The sequence below is a fragment of the Euleptes europaea genome, chromosome 19, assembly GCF_029931775.1.
Source record: "Euleptes europaea isolate rEulEur1 chromosome 19, rEulEur1.hap1, whole genome shotgun sequence".
In the NCBI taxonomy this organism is placed as follows: domain Eukaryota; kingdom Metazoa; phylum Chordata; class Lepidosauria; order Squamata; family Sphaerodactylidae; genus Euleptes; species Euleptes europaea.
This window is the reverse complement of record NC_079330.1, coordinates 18,943,126-18,964,857: the sequence shown is the minus strand read 5'-3', so window position 1 is coordinate 18,964,857 and position 21,732 is coordinate 18,943,126. Positions and strand designations below refer to the sequence as shown.

General features: G+C 47.8%; 1 protein-coding gene across 1 annotated transcript; it reads left to right on the top strand.

The window, feature by feature from the left end:
* Positions 1-1,979: 1,979 nt before the first annotated feature.
* Positions 1,980-20,209, top strand: MMP28 (matrix metallopeptidase 28). Its single transcript, XM_056864845.1, has 7 exons — positions 1,980-2,047; positions 5,734-5,921; positions 13,680-13,901; positions 15,680-15,925; positions 17,241-17,390; positions 17,902-18,069; positions 19,806-20,209. Exons 1-7 carry the CDS (start codon positions 2,016-2,018, stop codon positions 20,201-20,203), a joined length of 1,404 nt encoding a protein of 467 aa, XP_056720823.1. The 5' UTR covers positions 1,980-2,015; the 3' UTR covers positions 20,204-20,209.
* The last annotated feature ends 1,523 nt before the right edge of the window (positions 20,210-21,732 follow it).

Below are 21,732 nucleotides of genomic sequence, written 5' to 3'. Positions count from 1 at the left end.
TTCTCTCCTCCTTTCACCCTGATCTGTGCCTGACAGTTAGACATCTCTGTCTACAAGACGTGTCTCTTAACATGCCTTGACCTGTGGTTTTCCGAGGGCAGCCCCTGCCCTTAGCCTTTGGCAGAAATTTTCTTTCTTTCTTTTTTGGTCTGTTTTTGCTCTCATTCAGGGCAAAGGCGGAGAGGGATGAGGACAACAATCCGGAAGAGTCCCAGGCACATTTTTCCATAATGCTTTTCTGTTAGTTTCCTGCTGTTTGGGGAATATTCTATAGAAAACGGCATTTCCTCTTTTGCAGCTGCAAGAAAGAAACACACACACAAACGGGATCATAGGTTTTCGGTCTTGGGAGGCGGCCGACGATGACGCCAAATTTACTGCAGGGTCTTTAAAGCTAGTTTGTTTTTTGTTCTTGAAAGCGGGGAAGATTGAATCAGTTTGCCTCGGGGGTTCTGAGAAAATCAGCCTATTGATGTTATCTGAGCTTACAGCTAGTGCTAGGTTCTGACTGCCTGCACCAAAGCTGAATTTAGGAGGGGAAAGGGGAAGATTCTCAAACAAGTTTACTTGCAAATAAAATAAATCTCCTTTATATTTTCTTTATCTGGTTTTCCTCGTGGATACGTTCTCTTAGCTTTTCTCAAACTTCTGATCTCTGAAGGTGAATGAAGCTCCAGATAGAGAAGATGTTGGTAGGAGAGTTGGAACCCATCTAGATGAGCTTTTGCGGGATCTGGGATAAGATCGCCTGACATAATCCGCAAAAGGGCATCCGTGTTCCGACCCGTTACTGGCATTATCCCTAAAGAACAAATGCATACCAAAAAACATAAATTAAAACAAAGAGTGTTGTTGTTCCAGATGTTGCATATTGCATCGGACGGGGTTATGGTATCTCCGAGGGAAGGCTGGCCTTTGGCAGAACTCTGGCTGAAATTGGCCATGTCGAAATATTTTTTCCTGCCGTTGCATCTGGGGGATATTTATTCCAGGCACATGAGCTGAAATGCTGATAAGGGAGTGCCCTGGAGAACAGGGCCGGTACAGACACGGACGCCAAAGTGAGGGGGTTTGGCTCGCCGCTGAATTAATTGTAAAGGCAAGTTCAGAACGGAGGTTAATTATATTTCCCTCACTGGGCCAAATAGCAGCTCCTAGGGACGGGTGTATGTGTTTGAGGTAAGGAACCTGATGGGATGGTAAAGGGTTACCCCCTCCCTATGGTTCTGATCCAAATTGCTGCTCCAAAACCTGTAATTGCTATTTAGCAATTAAACATATCTTAAAGCAGGGGTGTCAAACTCATTTATTACGAGGGCCGGATCTGACATAAATGTCACTTGGTCGGGCTGGGCCATGTCTCCCCAGCCCAGATCAAGAGGGGTGGCTGCCTCAGCTGGATAAGAGCTCTCAAGGGGCCGGATCTGGCCTGTGCGCTTTATGTTTGACACCCCTGTCTTCAGGAATCTCCTCATGGTTCTTACAGCATTTCAGAGGAGAGTAAGTTCCCCCTTAGTGTTGACCAGGAGCATCCAACTAATAGTCCCACCTGCCAAGGAGGTTTCTACCCTCTATTTGCTGAAAGACCTGTCATCTAGTGACAATATTTTTTTAAAGAAAAAAATATGGAGTCAGACCCCTTCCCTGGATTTAACAGCCATTAGCTATTCGCCTGCCATTTGTCACTTTTAAAATGCATGAAATAAAATTAATTTCTTCTTGACACTATAAAGAGAAGAGTTGCCGTGTCTCTCACACAATTCACAGATCTTACTAATAGCAGAGAACACAGTATCCGCTTCTCTGAAAGGGTCATTATCTGTTTTATCCAGGGAGTGATATATTTATTTTGTGCAATATTATTCTGTGAACGTGCTAAAACAATGTAGGCTAGGGAGTCTACTTGGTCTGGACAAAATGGGCATTTGCGTTTTTCTGCAATCATTTTGTTGCATCTCTCTTGATTTTAGAGGTTCCTTGAGAAATATGGCTACTTGGGGTCCACTCATCAAGGAATGCGACCTGCAGTATTTTCAGAAGCTGTCAGGTAAGGCTTTGCTTTTGTTGCGATCAACACAACCTTGAGCATGGCTCTGATCCCTACACTGCCATCATGGGCCCGGAGCCGCAGAGAGGTTACGGCCCCCTACTCTTTGATAGTTTGGGCTATCATTTTAAAAACACTGAGCCTCTGAAGCTGCCTCGTTCGTTTAGATCTTTATGCCCTGCATTTTTTTTGCCCAGTGGGGACCCAAAGAGTTTTTATTCTCACAAGAAACCTGTGAGGTAGGTGCGACTGAGAATGATTGGGCCGAGGTCACCTGGCAGACTTCCAGGGCAGAGGAGAGATTCAGACCTGGGCCTCTCAGAGCCTAGCTAACCAGTACACTAGAAGAAGAAGAGTTGGTTTTTATATGCCAACTTTTTTATATGCCTACCACTTAAGGAAGAATCAAACCGGCTTACAATCACCTTCCCTTCTCCTCCTCACAACAGACCCACTGTGAGGTAGGTGGGGCTGAGAGAGGGCAGAGAGCTGTGACTACCCAAGGTCACCCAGCTGGCTTCATGTGGAGGAGTGGGGGAACCAACCCGGTTCACCAGATTAGCCTCCGCTGCTCATGTGGAGGAGCGGGGAATCAAACCTGGTTCTCCAGATCAGAGTCCACCACTCCAAACCACCGCTCTGAACTACTACACCACACTGGCGGAGTCAGACCCTTATGCAGAGTCAGACCTCTGACTGGTAATGGTTCTCCACAGTCTCCTGTCAGGGATGTTTGCCAGCATTGCCGAGATCCATTGAAGTGGAGATGTCAGATCTTCTTCATGGGAAGCAGGAACTTGGCCACTGAGCTGTAGGCCTTCTCTGAAGGGTTTCCTGATGCCACCTGGCTACAGGCCTTCCGCCAGTTCCATGCCCAGATTATCCATTCTCCCTCAGTAGTGCCACACAAGAAATGTTCCACCCATTGGGTAAGCACCATCACTCTGGCTCATGGATCAGCGGTTAGAGTGTCGGACTAGGACCTCCACTCTGGGTGGCCTCTGACCAGTCACCAACTCACGACTAACCTATCTCACAGGCTTGTTGTGAGGATAAAATGAAGAAGGGGAGAATGTTGTAAGCTGCTCGGGGGTTCCCATTGGGGAGAAAAGTGGAGAATAAACCAAGTAAGTAAATAAGTATGTCCCGCCAAGGTTTACCTGAAAGATCAGTAAGTTTTTCCCATTCCAGGGTATTAACTGTGATCATCTGTTCAGCAAAAATGCTCAAGAGTCTCGTGGTACCTTTAAAGTCTTTGGATCCCAGGACAACCTTTGTAGGCCAGAGTCATTTTCATCAGATGCACCTTTGGTGGGTCATTGTCACTAGGCAGAGGAAAAAATCGGAAACAGAAGAGCCGAAAGGCCTTCAGTTGCAGGAAGGACAAAGTGAGACGCAGTTAAGGAAAACTCAGATTTAATGAAGAAAAGTGGATGGTGATAGTGCAGTCATAGAATCATAGAGTTGGAAGGGACCACCAGGGTCATCTAGTCCAACCCCCTGCACGATGCAGGAAATTAACAGCTACCTCCCCCCACATCCCCAGTGACCCCAACCCTTCCCCCGCCATGCAGGATCCCACAATCAAAGCACTCCCGACAGATGACCATCCAGCCTCTGCTTAAAGACCTCCAAAGACGGGGACTCCACCGCCCTCCGAGGCAGTGCATTCCACCGTCGAACAGCCCTCACCGTCAGAAAGTTCTTCCTAATGTTTAGGTGGAATCGCTTTTCTCCCGAGTTAACACCCGTAATGGTTGAGGAATCCAAGGTTTTGTTAGCCCGTGAGGAAGGTGCCCTTTACAGAGGAGAAAGGAAGAATAGGGGCATAACTTTCCCCAACCTGCATTCCCATCCCCCCCAACTATATCCCCCCCCAACCGAGATTCCCTGATGTGTATTTACTACATCTAGAGTTGCCAGGTCCCCCAACCACTGGTGGGGGATAGGGTGGTAAGGTTGCCAGCTCCAGGTTGGGAAACTCCTGGAGATTTGGGGATGGAGCTTGGGGAAGACATGAACACATGAAGCTGCCTTATACTAAATCAGACCCTTGGTCCATCAAAGTCACTATTGTCTACTCAGACCAGCAACGGCTCTCCAGGGTCTCAGGCACATCACCTATCTGCCCAGTCCCTTTAACTAGAGAAGCCGGGGAATGAACCTGGCACCTTCTGCATGTCAAGCAGATGCTCTACCACTGAGCCACGGCCCCTCATCCAGGTATAATGCCATAGAGTCCACCCTCCAAAGCATCCATTTTCTCCCGGGGGAACTGATCTCTGTAGTCTGGAGATGAGGTATAATTCCAGGAATCCCCAGGTACCACCTGGAGGCTGGCATCCCTAACCATATCCAAAACACAGTTGTGGGAAGGGGAAACAGCAGGTGCGTTTAACACCCCTCCCCCTGCCTGCTATCTAGTCTTGCCCCTCTTATCACTCTGCCAAACCTCGAATCTGGCCCTAAGACATGATTCTTTAGGAGCGATTTGGCCCTTAGACGGGGAGCTAGCTTAGGAGCTAGAAGGCTTTGCATTGGATTTGCCACTCTTTTGATGCACCTTTTCCCCATCCATATTCTCAAAACTCAACAATAAGCCGCCATGCAGAGTTTTGAGAATTCAGATGGGGGAAATGTGCATCTATAGAGTGGCAAATCCAATGCAAAACCTTCCATGAATAAATGGCCACAGGGAGAGCACGTCCTCAGTTGTTTCCCTTGTATGGCTGGGACTCCTGTTCGAGAGCGGTACGAAAGTGGCGATTCAGGGCCAGCTGGAAGATTCCATAGATGCCTTTGCTGCATTCTGGATTCTGGCCATCTTCAAATACTCCCTCTGTTTTTTTCTGCCTCCCGCCCCTTCCCTTCCTTCACCGCTATGGAAATCCAGCACTCCCACTGTGATGAATACATACTGCTCTGCTAGAAAGCAGAAGATTGTTTATATATGGGTGACCATCTGTCCAGGGAGGTAGAAAAGACTGGATTTTTTTTTACAAATGTCAGTCAAGTTGCCAGAATAACAAGGGGGCATCGCCATTTCCCTCTTCCCCTCTTGACTTTTGTTTCTAAAGTTAGTATTTGTCATGGATTCCACCCCCAAGCCCACCTGGAGATGTGGAAAGTGCTTTTTTATTTTGGCTTTTTAAGCGTTGACTTGTAGGGACCCGTTTTAGTGTTTTTAGTCTGTATACATTGTACAGCTATAATAATTTTAAGAGTTTCTAAATGTGTTCAATTGCGTTACCACAATGCTAGCAATGTTCCCCACAGCATGTGGGTCTGTTCAGGATTTCAGCCTAGCTACGTGCATCCCCCAGGTGATGAGCCAGCATGGTGTAGTGGTTAAGAGCAGTGGTCTGGAGCGGTGGCCTCTGATCTGGGTTTGATTCCCCACTTCGCCACATGAGCGGCGGAGGCTGATCTGGTGAACTGGACTTGTTTCCCCACTCCTGCACACGAATCCAGCTGGGTGACCTTGGGCCAGTCACACTCTCTCAGCCCCACCTACCTCACTGGGTGTCTGTTCTGGGGAGGGGAAGGGAAGGTGATTGCAAGCCGGTTGGAGTCTCCCTTAAGTGGCAGAGAAAGTTGGCATATAAAAACCAACTCTTCTTCTTCTCCTGGACGCAATAATGCCCCACATGCTAATGATGCCCCAAGTCTCTCCTCTTCCATTCCAGGGAATTTCAGCAGGTGTCCCACCTGACTCTCAGTGGCAGGCTGGATTCTCCCACCGTGCATCAGATGAGCCTTCCCCGATGCGGCGTGAATGACGCAGGGAGTCTTGCTGCGTGGAAGGAGCGCGTGGACGCCCTGTTCTTGGGACGGAGGGCCGAGAAAAAGCGCAGGAAACGGTACTCGCACCAAAGTAGGTCCTTTGGGGAGGGGGTTTGCAAAGATGGTTCTTCTGGGGGGGGGCTTTCTCAGCTCTTGTGTTGTTTTAAAAGAAACCCCGCCCTAAGGAACAATTGTCTCAAAATATAATCCTGTTTTTCAAAAGAGGTATAAAACCCAAGGAATTGCATCATGTTCCAAAAACAGTGCCTGGCGTTCTTTAATGCAACCGTAAAAGTTATAGGGTCCCAATCCCCCCAGGATATATATTAAAGGAGGCATTTCCACTAAATGCAACTCCCCTCCCCATGCGCCATTGACAGCAGCACAGTGATTCTACAGCTTGCATCTAATAAGATTGCCCATTTGTTCTTCTTATTTTCATTTATTGTAATAAAAAATACATGTATTGAATGTATTACGCAAAATGGTGCAATATTCCCATTAGTGTATAGGACTTTGCAGTGTAACAACACAGAGGGGAATGTTTTAAATTGTGTGCCCATTTTTTCATAATTTTCACAGTTTTGGCCAATTCTACAAATAAGTTCTTAAAATGGTGAATAGTGTATTTGGTTTAACTTCCGCTTCTGTACATCCCCTGGCCCAGACGGATACCATAAGTGAACTGCAGGCGCTTTAGTTTTCTGCTGTTGAAACTCCAAAGTCAGCTTGTTTAGGAGAAGAAGAAGACTTGTTTTTTATACCCCACTTTTCTCTAAGGAGTTTCAAAGCGGCTTACAATTGCCTTCCCTTCCCATCCCCACAACAGACGCCTTGTGAGGTCAGTGGGCTGAGAGAGTTCGTAGAGAACTGTGACTGGCCCAAGGTCACCCAGCAGGTTTCATGCGTAGGACTTGGAAAACAAACCCGATTCACTAGATAGAGCTTGCTGCTCTTAACCACTACACCACGCTGGCTCTCTAGAGTCAAATAGACTGCTTCTGTTTTGAAGCTCTTCTACCAACCCTCTGCCCCAACCACCAGCATTCAAAAATCCCACCAGCCTGCATCTTTTCTCCTCTTCCACCAACATTGTGCCTTATTGTGTTTCCAGTTGCGGACAGGGAGCCAAATGAGAAACTGCACCAGTGCCAGGGGACTGGCCTGCTGCTCCCACTAAGCCTCCAGACACGATTATTCATACTGAAAAATAAATGCTCGGTTTTGCAATGTTTATTTTTATTTTTTATGCCAATAGGGGAGACGATGTTTTTGTGCCTGTTTCTGGGTCACAACCCAGAACAGGTCTCCCGCCTTCCAACTGCTATTGCAAACAAGAACATGCAAACAAAAAAATTACGGCAAGAACTTGCAACCACTTGAGAGCTGCCTCAAAGGTAACATCTGGATTGAGGCTCTCTCCCCTGCCTGGTCCTTTTTGTCCAGAGGAGGAGGCGCACAGGGGCATTGATTAGATTAGAATGGGAATGGTGGTGTTGCAGATACGGAGGCGCTGGGCCCGGTTCCTGTGTACCAGCTCCGTCGAGTTAATATCTTTTCCTAGACAGCTTGTGCAAGCTGAGAACAGCTGTGCTGGAGCCATGGGAAATGTTAATGGCCGGAGAAGGCAAGTGCTTCTGGGGGGCTTCCAGCTGCGCTTGACAAGATAGCATCTGTTTTCGCTGGCTGGGAACCAACGGTGCCACAGCCCAGTTTTTCTTTCCCCCTATTTCTGCACGTCAGTCTCCTTTACGCCTTTTCCCAAACGTTAACGTTGCAGACGGGGAAATTGGTGACCAGTTGCGCTCTGAACGGGTTGAAATTAAATCAAAAGAGTTTCTGTCTAGACATTAGGAAGAACTTTCTAACAGCTAGAGCGGTTCCTCAGTGGAACAGGCTTCCTTGGGAGGTGGTGAGCTCTCCTTCCTTGGAGGTTTTTAAGCAGAGGCTAGATGGCCATCTGGCAGCAATGCTGATTCTATGACCGGAGGCAGATCATGAGAAGGAGGGCATCTTGGCCGGCTTCTGGGCATGGAGTAGGGGTCACTGGGGGTGTGGGGGTTGAGGTAGTTGTGAATTTCCCGCATTGTGCAGGGGGTTGGACTAGATGACCCTGGTGGTCCCATCCAACTCTATGATTCTATGAAAAGCAGCAACTGTTTAAATAGAGAACCAAATGTCTTCTCAACTAAGCTTTTGAGCTCCACAGAATTCTTCAGCAGGCTGGTTGTTCAAATAGAAAAGAGGGGAAAGGAAGGGATGGGGGGAGGGGGAGAGAAACGATTTAAGGCATCATGGAGTAGCCCAAAGGCTGCTGTTTGTTGCAGGGTTCAGGTGGGACAGCGGGGAAGTGCTACAAACTTATTTGGACTAGGCTGTGCAAATTAGTTTTCAAGATGCACCAGTGTCTAGAAGTTGCAAATGGTCATATGGAAAAGTCAGCAGTTAACTGGATCCTTTCCCAGCACTACTTGGAACCTGTGAATCTCTTGTAAGGCAGAATGCAGAGAATGACGTGCCAGGTGTGTGCGGGAAATTCTGATCAATGGCTGGCTTGGGAGAGCAGCGATTTCCCCCTGTAGCTTCTGAGCAGGTCACTTTCTCCATCTCCCTCCGATCCGGTCCCTCTGCCCCCTTTTACTGTCTTTCATAATGTACTCCCTGTGTGTTTTGCCCACGTTTTCCAGATTCTAGCTAAAACAGCATCTGGAAAACATGGGCAAAATGCACGGGGAGAGAGGCGACTTCTGACAGGCGGAAAAGACATGCATAATCAAAAGGAAGCCCCAAAGCAGCCGGCTGGGGTTTTTGTGTGTGTGACTGTGGGGACACGTCCCTGCATAAAAGGCCGAGGATTCCGGGAGGCCTGGCATTCCTACCCAGGTACCACCCCCAAAGCACACAAAAATTTCCTAAACCAGAGTTGACAACCCTCGCATGAATACAGAGGAGGAACACATTGGAAACAAAGACGACACAATAGAGCTGTGATTTCTATTGCCCTCTAGTTTCCATTGCTTGTTGATAGGAGAGGCTCATTTTCCTTGCTCTTTACCCCCTCCTGACTTGTAGGGAAAATCAGTCGTGAGATAAAGCTCTGAAACAAGGGAAGGAGAAAGTGGCTTTCACTCTGTCTGTGGGATTTTCATGCCGATTTCTTGGCCCTAGGCAAGGACGATTTACTATGGGCCACGGAACAGAGAAGAAAGCTGATAGGAAGAAAATAGGTTCCTTTGAAATGTGTTGGAGGAGAGTGTTACAGATACCATTGACCGCCAAGAAAAACAAATCAGTGGGTTATAGATCAAATCAAGCCTGAACTGACCCTAGAAGCTAAAATGACTAAACTGCGGCTATCGTATTTTGGTCACATTATGAGAGGACAAGAGTCACTGGAAAAGACAGTCATGCTAGGAAAAGTTGAGGGCAGCAGGAAAAGAGGAAGACCCAACAGGAGATGGATTGACTCAATAAAGGAAGCCACAGTCCTCAGCTTGCAAGATCTGAGCAAGGCTGTCAAAGATAGGACATTTTGGAGGACTTTCATTCATAGGGTCGCCATGAGTCAGAAGCGACTTGATGGCACTTAACACACACACACACGGAACCCTTGTGTATAAAGTGTAATATGTAGCTGGACTTCATTTCCTTTTTCTGGAGAAAGGTGGGGCGGAGGAAGCCAACAAAAGATGGAGACCACCATATGGCCATTCCTGAGCAACCTTGGCCTCCTAGCTAGGGTGCCAGCCTCCAGGTGGGACCTGGGGATCCCCTAGAATTAGAGCTCACCTCCAGACTACAGAGATCAGTCCCCCTGGTGAAAACAGATGCTCGGAAGAGTGGACTCTATGTAGGATTGCCAACCTTCAGGTGGTGGCTGGAGATCTCCCGCTATTACAACTGATCTCCAGGTGACAGAGATCAGTTCTCTGGAGAAAATGGCCGCTTTGGAAGGTGGACTCTGTGGCATTATATCCCGTTGAAATCCCTCCCCTCCCCAGACCCTGCCTTCCTCAGGTTCCACCCCCAAAATCTCTGGGTATTTTCCAACCTATAGCTGGCAACTCTAGCTCTATGGCATTGTACCCCTGGAGTTCCCTGTCCTCCCTGGGCTCCATCCCCAAATGTCCCAAAGTTTCACAACCTGGATCTCCCAACCGTACTGCCCCATCCCCCGTCGGTGGCCGTGGGGGGGCTGGCAACCCAACTTTTAGCTGCTTCTCTACTACAAACAGATTTCCCCCATGCAAGGAAAAGGCATTGTAGGAATCAGCCTGGCATTGAATAACAATTTTTTAACTTGTTGTTTTCTGCCTTTTGCTCTGGAAACGTTAATGTATCTTGAAACCATTCCAGAGATCCTGGAGGGCAGCTATTGTGGTGTTTGAGTCATGCTTCGTTACTGCAATCTTAATTGCATTTAGTCATTTTCTTGCCATGTTGCTTAGTTGGGGAGTGAAACAGGTTTGCGCCACACCCCGAAGAAGGTGTGGTACTTGAAGCCTACGGCAGCTGGGCTGAGGAAGAGATTGTTGCCTTGTTTTGAAAGGTATACTCAGAAGTTACCAGCTGACAATATCTGCCCATAAATTAGGGCCCAACAGCACATATCAGGTCTGAGACAGAAAGTCCAGATTAATTGGCCTTTTATGCACAGTCTGTTTCGGCTGGATCTGCCGCTCTCTATCTGCACAGTATTTGCAGTCGAATTCTCACAACACTATGCACAGGGTCTTTTCTCCCGCGAAGAAATTCCAGGAGTACCTTGTGATCAGTTATGCATCCCCAGTGAAAATGCGGAGCTTCTGAACCACTTGAGTCCGTCTCCCCTGAAAACGCTGCTTTGTAATTGGCTGTAGCGTATTTTTTTAAAATACGTCACCAGCTCCCCACCAGATCCGTAGCAGGATTCTTTCATTTGATCTGAACCGAAAGGCCATTTTACAGCCAAAACAGAGAAGGGTCCGGACAACCCCCCCCACACACACACACACCAGTTTGTTTCTGGCTATCTCAACAGGTAGTCTTGCACCCGCAAACAAAAAATAAAGGCTTTCATGCCTTTAAGAGGATATGTATAAGGAGAGGGCAGCAGATCAGCCGGGCTCTTCCATTCTGCCAAGAACTGAAACTGACCCACACTCACTGTGAAACTGACCAAATACTACTAGAAGTGATGATATTGCAAAACTGTACAGCCAGTCAGAGGTGGTTATTTGCCGAGGTCACTACGAAGAAAGCCCATTCAGAGCAAGGGCAGTGCTCTTTGTGCAAGCCATGTAGATGTTCCTAACCAGTCAGGAATCACAACAAGAAGACCTTTCCGGCCCTTTTTGCAATGATCTCCCCCTTCCCAAAAAGGAGGCCTCTCTTTATTCAGACGAAGATTTTTGAAAATCTATGGGGATCCCTTTTCTGCTGGGGTTGTATATTAGTTTTAAAACATCGCACTCTGTCTTTAACCGATTACAGATTTCTTATAGCCTGTTTGTCTTCAGAGCAAAGTATATTTCTGAAAATTCAAACTGTTCAACTTAAGTCTCCAGGGTCTTGGGGAAAGTAGGCGTAGGTGGTATGTCAGAGAGGACTTTTTTGGGGGTGGGGGAGACGGACACTTTTGACCTACTCCCCTCTTGGAGAGGAGCCCAAAGTGGAAGCCCTTGGGCCTCAGTCTTTATTATTCTAGGTTTCCTTGATATCCCCTTTGCTTATTGTGGTGAGCTCATTGTTTATCTTGCCTTCCTACAGGAAGTGTCTCAGTCTGAGCCAAGTCTTGCTCTTTTTCTTCAGAAAGGGGAATGTTCATGCTTGGTAGTTTTTCATCTTTGCAGTTGGACCAGGAGGATGAGGATATTTTTGTAGATAGCACCTTGTGCTGTAACCTGTCAAGGATTTCTTGGATTGATGAAGCCTGAATAGGTGAAATGGGTAGAAAAGTACCGAAAACCCATCCTCATTAGAATCCTATGGTGTCCTTGGTGTAGTAAACCACCATATGTATAGCTTGAACTTTACTATTTCTTTCCAATCCTATGGCATTTTTGGTGCAATAGCTACTATATGTATAGCTGGAGCCTAAAAAAATTGGTACAATTGCTTGTTCAATTTGTAAGTGAAAACTTTACTACTTATTGTGTATATTGTATTTTTGTTATACATTGTCTACTATTTTTGGATTTTGTATCCATACAATCAAGATTGTGAGATAAATCATTGTCATAACATTCAGAATTGGCATATTTTTTTCATTTTGGGACCACAGTGCTGTTTCTTTGCAGTACTCACTGTTACAGCATTAGGCATAACTTTGAATACAGTAACCTCCAGGTATTAGCTGGAGATCTTCTGCTATTACAACTGATCTCCAGCTAATAGAGATCAGTTCACCTGGAGAAAATGGCCGCTTTGGCAATTGGACTCTATGGCATTGAAGCCTCTCCCCTCCCCAAACCCCACCCTCCTCAGGCCCCAGCCTCAAAATCTCCAGGTATTTCCTAACCCAGAGCTGGCAACCCTAGGAGTGTGGTTTTTGAACATTCTTCCGGGAAAAGAAAATGCCCCACCGGGACCAGCCCATCAGGGGAAAAAGGATCTATGCTGCTCTTTACTGCTCAGTTTGTTGTTGTAGAGAATTTTTTGAACCAAAGAAATAGTTCAAAACGTGATTTCCTTCCCACTTGTACGAACAAATTTGGAGGTGATGCAATTAGGGTTGCCTACTCTGGTTTGGAAAACTCCTAGAAATTTGGGGGTGGAGCCAGGGGAGGGTGGGGTTTGGGGAGGACAGGGAACTCAGCAGGATTAAATGCAATAAAGTCCACCCTCCGAAGGAGCCATTTTCTCCAGGAGAACTGATCTCTCTGGTCTGGAGATCAGATGTAATTTGGGGGATCTCTGTGCCCCACCTGGAGGTTGGCAACCCTAGATGCAATGCATTCTACCACCTTGGGATCTAACTACCACTTTCCAGCCTCATTCTGCTGCAAGCGTAAACCAGTTCTCAGCTATGGGGTCATGGATGGTAGATGGATACATCTTGGAGTTGGGTACATTTCACAGTTCTGCAAGCTCAGAAGTTCATATCAGGCATGTAACTTGTGATGAATTTCTTTGTAACATGTAAGCTAGCTGCTAGCTCTCAGGGACCCCAGAGTTAAGCTAGTTGGTCTACCCAGGGCCCCTCCTATAATAATTCTTGTATGTTTGTAAAGTGCCGTCAAGTCCCAGCCAACTTATGGCCACCCCTTATGGGGTTTCCAAGGCAAGAGGCTAACAGAGGTGGTTTGCCAATGCATAGCGACCCTGGTATTCCTTGTTGTCTCCCATCCGAATACTAACCAGGACCGACCCTGCTTAGCTTCCGAGATCTGATGAGATTGGACTATACTATGCTGCCTTCCCTCCCGCATAATAATACTTACAGTAGCATTTATTTTATAGAGCTTTATGTTCTTGTAATCTTGGCAACAACCCTGTAAGGTTCATCTGTATAAATAGTCCCATATTGTAGATGGGGAAGGATTGAGCAAAAGAGGCTATCCTAAGGCTATCTGGTGTGTTAGGGGTAGGGTTGCCAGGTCCCTCTTTGCAACCGGCGGGAGGTTTTTGGGGTGGAGCCTGATGAGGGCAGGGTTTGGGGAGAGGAGGGACTTCAATGCCATAGAGTTCAATTGCCAAAGTGGTCCTTTTCTCCAGGTGAACTGATCTCTATCGGCTGGAGGTCAGTTGTAATAGTGGGAAATCTCCAGCTACCACCTGGAGGCTGGCAGCCCTAGTTGGGGGCAAGGTGATACTTGTACCAGCAATTCTGTTTCTTAGCTCCACAACACCCGTCTCTTTCCTTTCTCAGGAGGCCAGTGGTACAAACGGCATCTTACCTACCGGGTGGTGAACTGGCCCTGGTACTTACCCCAGCAGCAGGTCCGTCTGGCGGTGAAGGCGGCTTTTGAGCTCTGGAGCAACGTCTCCTCCTTGATGTTCTGGGAGGCGACGAGTGACTCGGCAGATATTCGCCTGACTTTCTTCCACGGGGACCACAACGATGGGACGGACAATGCCTTTGATGGGCCAGGTGCTGACCCCGCCTTCCTCAGATGCTCCTCCAAATCCTCTAGCCACCACCCCAAACCTGCGTACTGATTCTTGACATGCAACCTTCCAGTTTCAACTGGGATAACCCTGGTCAGTTCCCACTCAGCTAAAGATCATCTAGTACAGTTTTATCCCATTCTTCCACCAAGGCGCTCAGTGTGACATAAGTGGTTCTTCCTTCCTCAGTTTATCTTTAGAACCACCATGGGAAGTGGGTGAGGCAGAGTGAGAGTGTGATTCTCCCTCTCCCATAATACTACAACGCAAGGTAATCTGTTGAAGCTGGAGGGTGACAGATTCAAAACAGATAAAACGAAGTATTTTTTTACACAACGCATGGTTAAATTGTGGAACTCCCTGCCCCAGGATGTGGTGATGGCTGCCAACATGGAAGGCTTGAAGAGGGGAGTGGACATGCTCATGGAGGGGAGGGGTATTCATGGCTACTAGTTAGAATGGATACTAGTCATGATGGGTACCCATTCTCTCCATGATCAGAGGAGCATGCCTATGATATTAGGTGCTGTGGAACACAGGCAGGATGTTGGTGCAGCAGTCGTCTTGTTCATGGCTTCCTAGAGGCACCTGGTTGGCCACTGTGTGAACAGACTGCTGGACTTGATGGGCCTTGGTCTGATCCAGCAGGGCCTTTCTTATGTTCTTATGGCTGGCCCAAGATCACCTAGCAAGTTTCCTAACCAAGGTGGTGGAAAGGGCCATCAAGTTGCAGCCAACATATTGCGACTTCTGAAGGGTTTCCAAGGCGAAAGACATGCAGAGGTGGTTTGCCATTGCCTGCCTCTGCGCCCTGTATTCCTTGGTGGTCTCCCATCCAAATAGTAAACAAGGCGGACCCAGCTTAGATTCTGAGATCTAATGAGATCAGGCTAGCCTGGGCCATCCAGGTCATGGTGATGGTCTAACTACACAGTGCGTTTTCCTTGTGTCGTTTCCAGGCCTGCACAATCAGATGTGCGCTGTAGGTTCCATGCTGATAATTTAACTTAATTCCTGGCACAATTTGGGTTGGGACTATGATGTATGGTCAGGAATCATGGAAGGGGACTGGTGAGGAGTATCATGTGGTCTGAGCAGCAACACCACGACCCAGCACAATCCCTATAGCACTTTTGATGCTCACATGCATTACCATGTAAACCTTACAACATCCTTGTGAGGCAGGCCAATATTATTACTTTAGCATTATCTTACACTGCAGCCTGATAGCTCAGCCTACCCCAATCTCATTAGAGCATGGAAACTAAGCAGGGTTGGCCATGGTTAGTCCTTGGATGGGAGACCACCAAGGAACACCGAGATTGCTGGGAATGGCAAAACCACCTTGGCTCATGTCTTGCATTGAACACTCCTTGCTGGGGTCACTATAAGTCAGTTGCAACTTGATATAACATTATTATTATTATTTATATCACAGATGGAGCACTGAGCTTAGAGAGACTTGTCGAAGACAAATTAGCGAGTTCATTGCAGAATGGAGATTTGAACTAGAAGCTTTGAGATAATTCCTTTAGCTACCCCAGTGCAACAATTCCCAAGAAGTGAATTATTTTTATACCCAAAAATAGGCTAGCAAGTTCGCACATTCCTTGCCGCCCCTGTGATGTTTTGGTGTTGTTTTTTTTAACATTACTGCAGATCCATGGGAAACAGAAGTGCAGGTGGCATGCTTTTTTCACACTAGAGGGTATCCCAATGTGACTCTTATGGCTTTTATTGGCATCTGACCTTTTCCTCCAGGAGGCGCTTTGGCGCATGCCTTCTTCCCACGCCGTGGTGAGGCACATTTTGACAACGACGAGAGGTGGTCGCTGGACAGCAGCAAGGGCCGCAACCTCTTTGTGGTGGTGGCACATGAGATTGGGCATACGCTGGGCTTGGAGCATTCCCCGGTGCGCAGGGCACTGATGTCCCCATACTACAAAAAACTGGGCAAGGATTTTGTCCTCAGCTGGGATGACATTCTTGCGATCCAGAATTTATATGGTAAGCATGGCTTTCTTGTATCCAGCTCTCTCTAGGCTTAGTTTTTAAAGAAAGAGGGAGAGGGGCGTTTGATCACACACACATACAACACTGCCTTACACTGAATCAGACCCTTGGTCCATCAAGGTCAGTATCGTCTGTTCAGACTGGCAGCAGGTCTCAGGTCGAAGTCTTTCACATCAACCTAATTTCTGATCCCTTTAACTGGAGATGCTGGGGATTGAACCTGGCACCTTCTGCATGCCATGCCGATGCTCTAACACCTGAGCCACAGCCTCTCCCTTGCAGCGGTTGGAAGGGCATGGCATTTCCACACAGGTCATCAAACCTGAGGTTCCCAAATCACTTTAAAGTTGGGTATGAGCTTTTTGATTGGTGAAAGACAAAGTATGATCCCCTGTGGACCATTTTAAAAAACTGTTTTGGAGATGGTGGAAACCACACAGACGAATGCCAAGAGGGACAGATGCTGTGAAGAGGGGAGGAATTGGGCAAGGTCATAAGAACATCAGAAGAGCCTTGCTGGATCAGACCAGTGGTCCATCTAGTCCAGCATTGCCTCTCACACAGTGGCCAACCAGTTCCTCTGGAGGTCCCACAACAGGGCATAGAGACCGAGGCCTTCCCCTGATGTTGCCTCCTGGCATTGGGATTCAGAGGCTAAATGCCTCTGAACACGGAGGTTCCCTTTAGTCCCCATGGCTAGGAGCCACCGATAGACCTATCCTCCATGAATCTGTCTTAATCGCAATACTGGCCCCAATACTGATCCTTATGGGACCCCACTGCTTACTTCCCTCCATTGTGAGAACTGTCCATTTATTCCTACTCTCTGCTTCTTATCATTTAACCAATTGTTAATCCATAAGAGGACCCATCTTTTTGTCCCATGACTGCTAAGTTTACTCAGGAGTCTTCGATGAAATACTTTGTCAAAAGTCTTTTGTAAGTCCAAGTATATCATGTCTACCAGGTCACCTTTATCGACATTCTTGTTTACGTTCCCAAAGAACTCCAAAAGGTTGCTGAGGCAGGGCTTCCCTTTGCAGAAGCCATGCTGATTTTCCCTTGGCAGGCCTTGTTCTTCTATGTGCCCAATAAAGAATTGATTACAGTTTCCACTAATTTGCCAGGGACAGACATTAGGCTGACTGGCCTAATGGCCAGGCAAGTGGAAGAAGGTCAAGTAAAAATTGAGGGCAGGATTCAACTTGGTGTGCCAAGGCTGAACTCTTTGCTGCTTCCCTGAGAAATCTTCCATGAAGTAACTTTTCTGGTAGCCAGCCTTTAATTTAACGTGATGTCTCTTTGGCAGGGAAGCCTCCCTGGGGCTCCACAGTCCAGCTCCCGGGGAAGCTATTTGCTCGTTTCCAAGACTGGAGCCAGGATATTGAAGGCGGGGAGCATCAGGAAGGAAATCGCAGTGCCCATTACTGCAGGTCATTTTTTGATGCCATAACTGTAGGTAAGAGCTGGCGAATCAGCTTGCCAAGAGTGTTGGGAAAGAGGGGAAGGGACCATGCTAGGCATTGAAAAGTACTGGGTACGAATCTTGTCTCTTCCACAGGCTCACCAGGTAGGGTTGCCAGCTCGTGGTTGGGAAATACCTGGAGAGTTTGGGGGTGGAGCCTGAGGAGGGTGGGGATTAGAGAGGGGAGGGACTTCAGTGCCATAGAGTCCAATGCCAAAGCGGCCATTTTCTCCAGGGGAACTGATCTCTATCGGCTGGAGATCGGTTGTAATAGCAGGAGATCTCCAGCTAGTACCTGGAGGTTGGCAACCCTACTGGAGATCCGTTGTAATTCTAATAGATCTCCAGTCCCCACCTCGAGGTCGGCAACCCTAACCATCAGTGCAACATATTGGGGACTGTATTTCATAGAGAAGCGGTCCTTCAAGTTTGATCTATCCATCTTTATTAGAGAAGGGGAATGTGATAGCTACTCTCTAACATATTTTCCATTTATCCTGTGCAGATCTGGAAGGCAATCTTTACATCTTTAAAGGTGGCTATTTTTGGACCATATCAAGAGCAGGGAACACCACTGGCCCACAGCTACTCCGGACAAAGTGGCCAGGGCTACCATCCACCGTTGATGCTGCCGCCTTCTCAGAGGAAGATGGGAAATTCTACTTCTTCAAAGGTGGTTACACTTGTTTGTAGGGTTGCCAGGCAGTGCCCGGCAAATGGTGAGAGAGTTGAGTGGGGCACAATATCACAGGATAATTTTTTTAAAAATCAGCCTCATTTACTTACTAGATGTGTGCACAGAAAGTGACAACGGGTAGCTCTAGAAATCTCTGGAAACTCCATGGTAAAGCCATCGAGTTCTGAAATTTTCCTAGAGCTACCCTTTGTCACTTCCTGTATGATTTTCTGATATGTACAAGAGGCTGCTTTTCCCCCTAACTTTTCTCCCACCACCGCTTGGAAGTCATGATTCACCGATGAACCCCACAGGAAGTCCCACGTTCACTTCTGTAGCAGAGCTAGGAAAGATGCCCACAGGAGGACCATTAGATAGGGCATAGAGGTCAAAGCCTCTCCCTGTTGTTTCCCCCTCAGCAATTGGCATGCAGAGGTACAAAATGGCAGAAGAAATTATTTAGAATTGGAGTTCCTAACTCTGCCTAGGCAAATGCTAGGATTTTTTTTGGGGGGGGGGATCAGTGCCTAATGAGGGTGGAGTTGGGAGAGGATGTGATGTCACTTCCAGCTGACACTCTAGGAATTTCATTTAATCTCTATAGCAAAGATGACAGAGTCCAGGGGAAATTCCTAGTGACACTATGGAGGCTATTTTTTTCTCTGGCTCCTGAATTTGTCAAGGGTGGATGATTAGGGCTGGGAATTCCTTGCTAGGCCTGGGCCATTGGTAAGCCTGTTCAAAACATACGGAAAGCTGTGCTGCTGATGTGTTTGTTTGCATAATTTTACACACTTCTGGTTTTTCCGGTGAAGCCTTAAAATTATCTTGGTCCAGAATGTTATAATATTTAAGCCTAGAGTATTCCTGCTTTACATTCCTTCCGTTGCTATGATTCTGCAGTTTTCAAAAAGCAGAGGTCTGCTTTGGTCCTAGGGTTGCCAGGTCCCACCCCTCTCCTCTGGCGGCAGATTTTGGGGGTGGGGATCGCACACACACGGCCACGAGCCACGCGATCCCGTCACTTCCGGTTTACTTCTGGAAGCGCTGCTGTGCAACGGGACGATTTACTACTCAAACCCTCGTTTGAGTGGTAAATCGTCCCGTTGCATGGCGGCGTTTCCGGAAGTGCCGGGATCGCATGGCTCATGGCCGGGCGTGCATGCGCAATCCTCATTGTGTGCCAGCCAGTAGATTGGCAGGCAATTCCAAGCCACCTGGCAACACCTGGAGCCAGTGTGGTGTAGTGGTTAAGAGCGGTGGTTTGGAGCGGTGGAGTCTGATCTGGAGAACCGGGTTTGATTCCCCACTCTTCCTCATGAGCGGTGGAGGCTAATCCGGTGAACTGGATTTGTTTCCCCATTCCTACACATGAAGCCAGCTGGGTGACCTTGGGCAAGTCACAGCTCTGTTAGAGCTCTCTCAGCCCCACCTACCTCATAGGGTGTCTGTTGTGGGGAGGGGAAGGGAAGGTGATTGTAAGCCAGTTTGATTCTTCCTTAAGTGGTAAAGTCGACATATAAAAACCTCCTCCTCCTCCTCCTCCTCCTCCTCCTCCTCCTCCTCCTCCTCCTCCTCCTTCTTCTTCTTCTTCTTCTTCTTCTTCTTCTTCTTCTTCTTCTTCTTCTTCTTCCTCCTCCTCCTCCTCCTCCTGCTACTGCTACTGCTACTGCTACTTGGTCTGCTGCCTTAAAAGAAATCTGACCCTGCTATTTTTTTGTCGCTCCCTACAGGTGGCAGGTGCTGGCGGTACGTCGGCCCCTCGTTAGAAGCCGGCTTTCCCCGGAAGTGTAGCAGCACCGGTGATCTTCCACGCCACCCTGATGCCACCCTCTATTTCCAGCCCCTCCACCATCTGATTCTTTTCAAAGGCCCCAAATACTATGTGGTTAACGAGGAGACCTTCCAGGTGGAGCCTTACTACCCCCGGAGCTTGAGAGACTGGGGAGGGGTCCCAGTCATGGCCAACGGAGCCTTGACTCATTCGGACGGCTTCGTCTATTTCTTCCGAAATGACCGGTTCTGGAAGTTTGATCCGGATAAGCTGCAAGTTGTGGCATCTGGGAAATGGGCCCCTCAGCTGCGGTGGCTCGGTTGTCAGGCTGAAGACCCAAGTCAGGCCGGAGCATGACCTTCCCTAGAAACAACAGACTTGTCAGGGCCCAAAATCCAGATGTTACGAATGGTTTTCTGGGCCATGTTTGCATTTGCCCTTCTTTTGGCCTCCAAAGGATAAAACCAGAAAGGAACTTGGAAGGATTAAGCTGACTGTGGGGTGAGAAGAGGAGAAACCCTGGTGAATAGGGTTGCCAGGTCCCTCTTTGCCACCGGCGGGAGGTTTTTGGGGCAGAGCCTGAGGAGGGCAGGGTTTGGGGTGGGGAGGGACTTCAATGCCATAGAGTCCAATGGCCAAAGCAGCCATTTTCTCCAGGTGAACTGATCTCTCTCGGCTGGAGATCAGTTGTAATAGCAAGAGATCTCCAGCTAGTACGTGGAGGTTGGCAAGCCTACTGGTGAAGCAAAATGGCTTGTGAAAACATTACTATTCATTACATTACTTTTGAGTGCAAGAAGATTCAAGCAGGAAGCAGGAGCGACACCCAGTCTCTACTGGAAGGGACTGGGCTGGAAGGGACTGGGCTGACTCCCCCTCCTCTCCAGTTGAGAAGAATGGACTACGGGGTCTCTTTCACCTCCAGGCTACACTTCACTGTGAAGGCCAACCTTACACTGAAAACTGACAAATCCAACTTACCGTATTTTCCCATCTTCCATCTTTGTCCTAGAACCTCATTGCCAAGGGACTGGACACACTGGCCGGCCTTCTTGTACGTGGCAGGTTGCTGCTGAATTACTTGACTGTCTGTCTCAGGATCTCACTGTGGTAATGCCAAATGGCCGATCGCTTGTCCTCGATGTCCTACAACATTTGTACCATTTTTTTCAGAACTGTCTATTATTTATCATTCTCACTGTACTTTGTACAAAGAGTTGTGTGACCTTATCGTGTACTCCCACAGTAATCGTATGAAGTAAGGCTCTGATCTGGAGAACCAGGTTTGATTCCCCACTCCTCCACATGAGCGGAGGACGCTAGTCTGGTGAACCGGATTTGTTTCCCCACTCCTCCACATGAAGCCGGCTGGGTGACCTTGGGGTAGTCACAGTTCTCTCTGAACTCTCTCAGCCTCACCTACCTCTCAAGGTGTCTGTTGTGGGGAGAGGAAGGGAAGGAGATCGTAAGTTGGTTTGAGTCTCCTTTTAAAAAAAGAGAAAATCGAGATATAAAACCAATTCTTCGTCTTCTTAAGGACCACCGATTGCTTTTGTCAGTTCCTATATAACCCTTTTGGTGGGTTTGTCTTCCTAAAACAGGGGTGAGGAACCTTTTTTCTGCTAAGGGCCATTTGGATATTTATAACATCATTCGCGGGCCATACAAAATTATCAGCTTAATTAAAATTAACCTGCTACATTTGGTCAAACATTTAGCTAAGAAGCACGACCGGAGACGGCTCCAAGTGTCTTCCACGTAGTTTCTCCATGGCCCGGGTGGGAAAGGGTTAACACAGTTTCTTGGGCAGTCCTAGCAGCTCCACAGCTAACAACTCTTCTGCAAGGGGGAAAAAGGTTCCTTTTCTCGGTGAAACAAACTCACAT

Excerpts from the sequence above, each read along its gene's own strand:
- MMP28 (XM_056864845.1), top strand. The coding sequence starts at position 2,016 with ATGCGACCTGCAGTATTTTCAGAAGCTGTCAG. Across the intron at positions 5,922-13,679 it reads GAAACGGTACTCGCACCAAA|GAGGCCAGTGGTACAAACGG; the intron begins GTAGGTCCTTTG and ends TTCCTTTCTCAG. Across the intron at positions 13,902-15,679 it reads CAATGCCTTTGATGGGCCAG|GAGGCGCTTTGGCGCATGCC; the intron begins GTGCTGACCCCG and ends CTTTTCCTCCAG.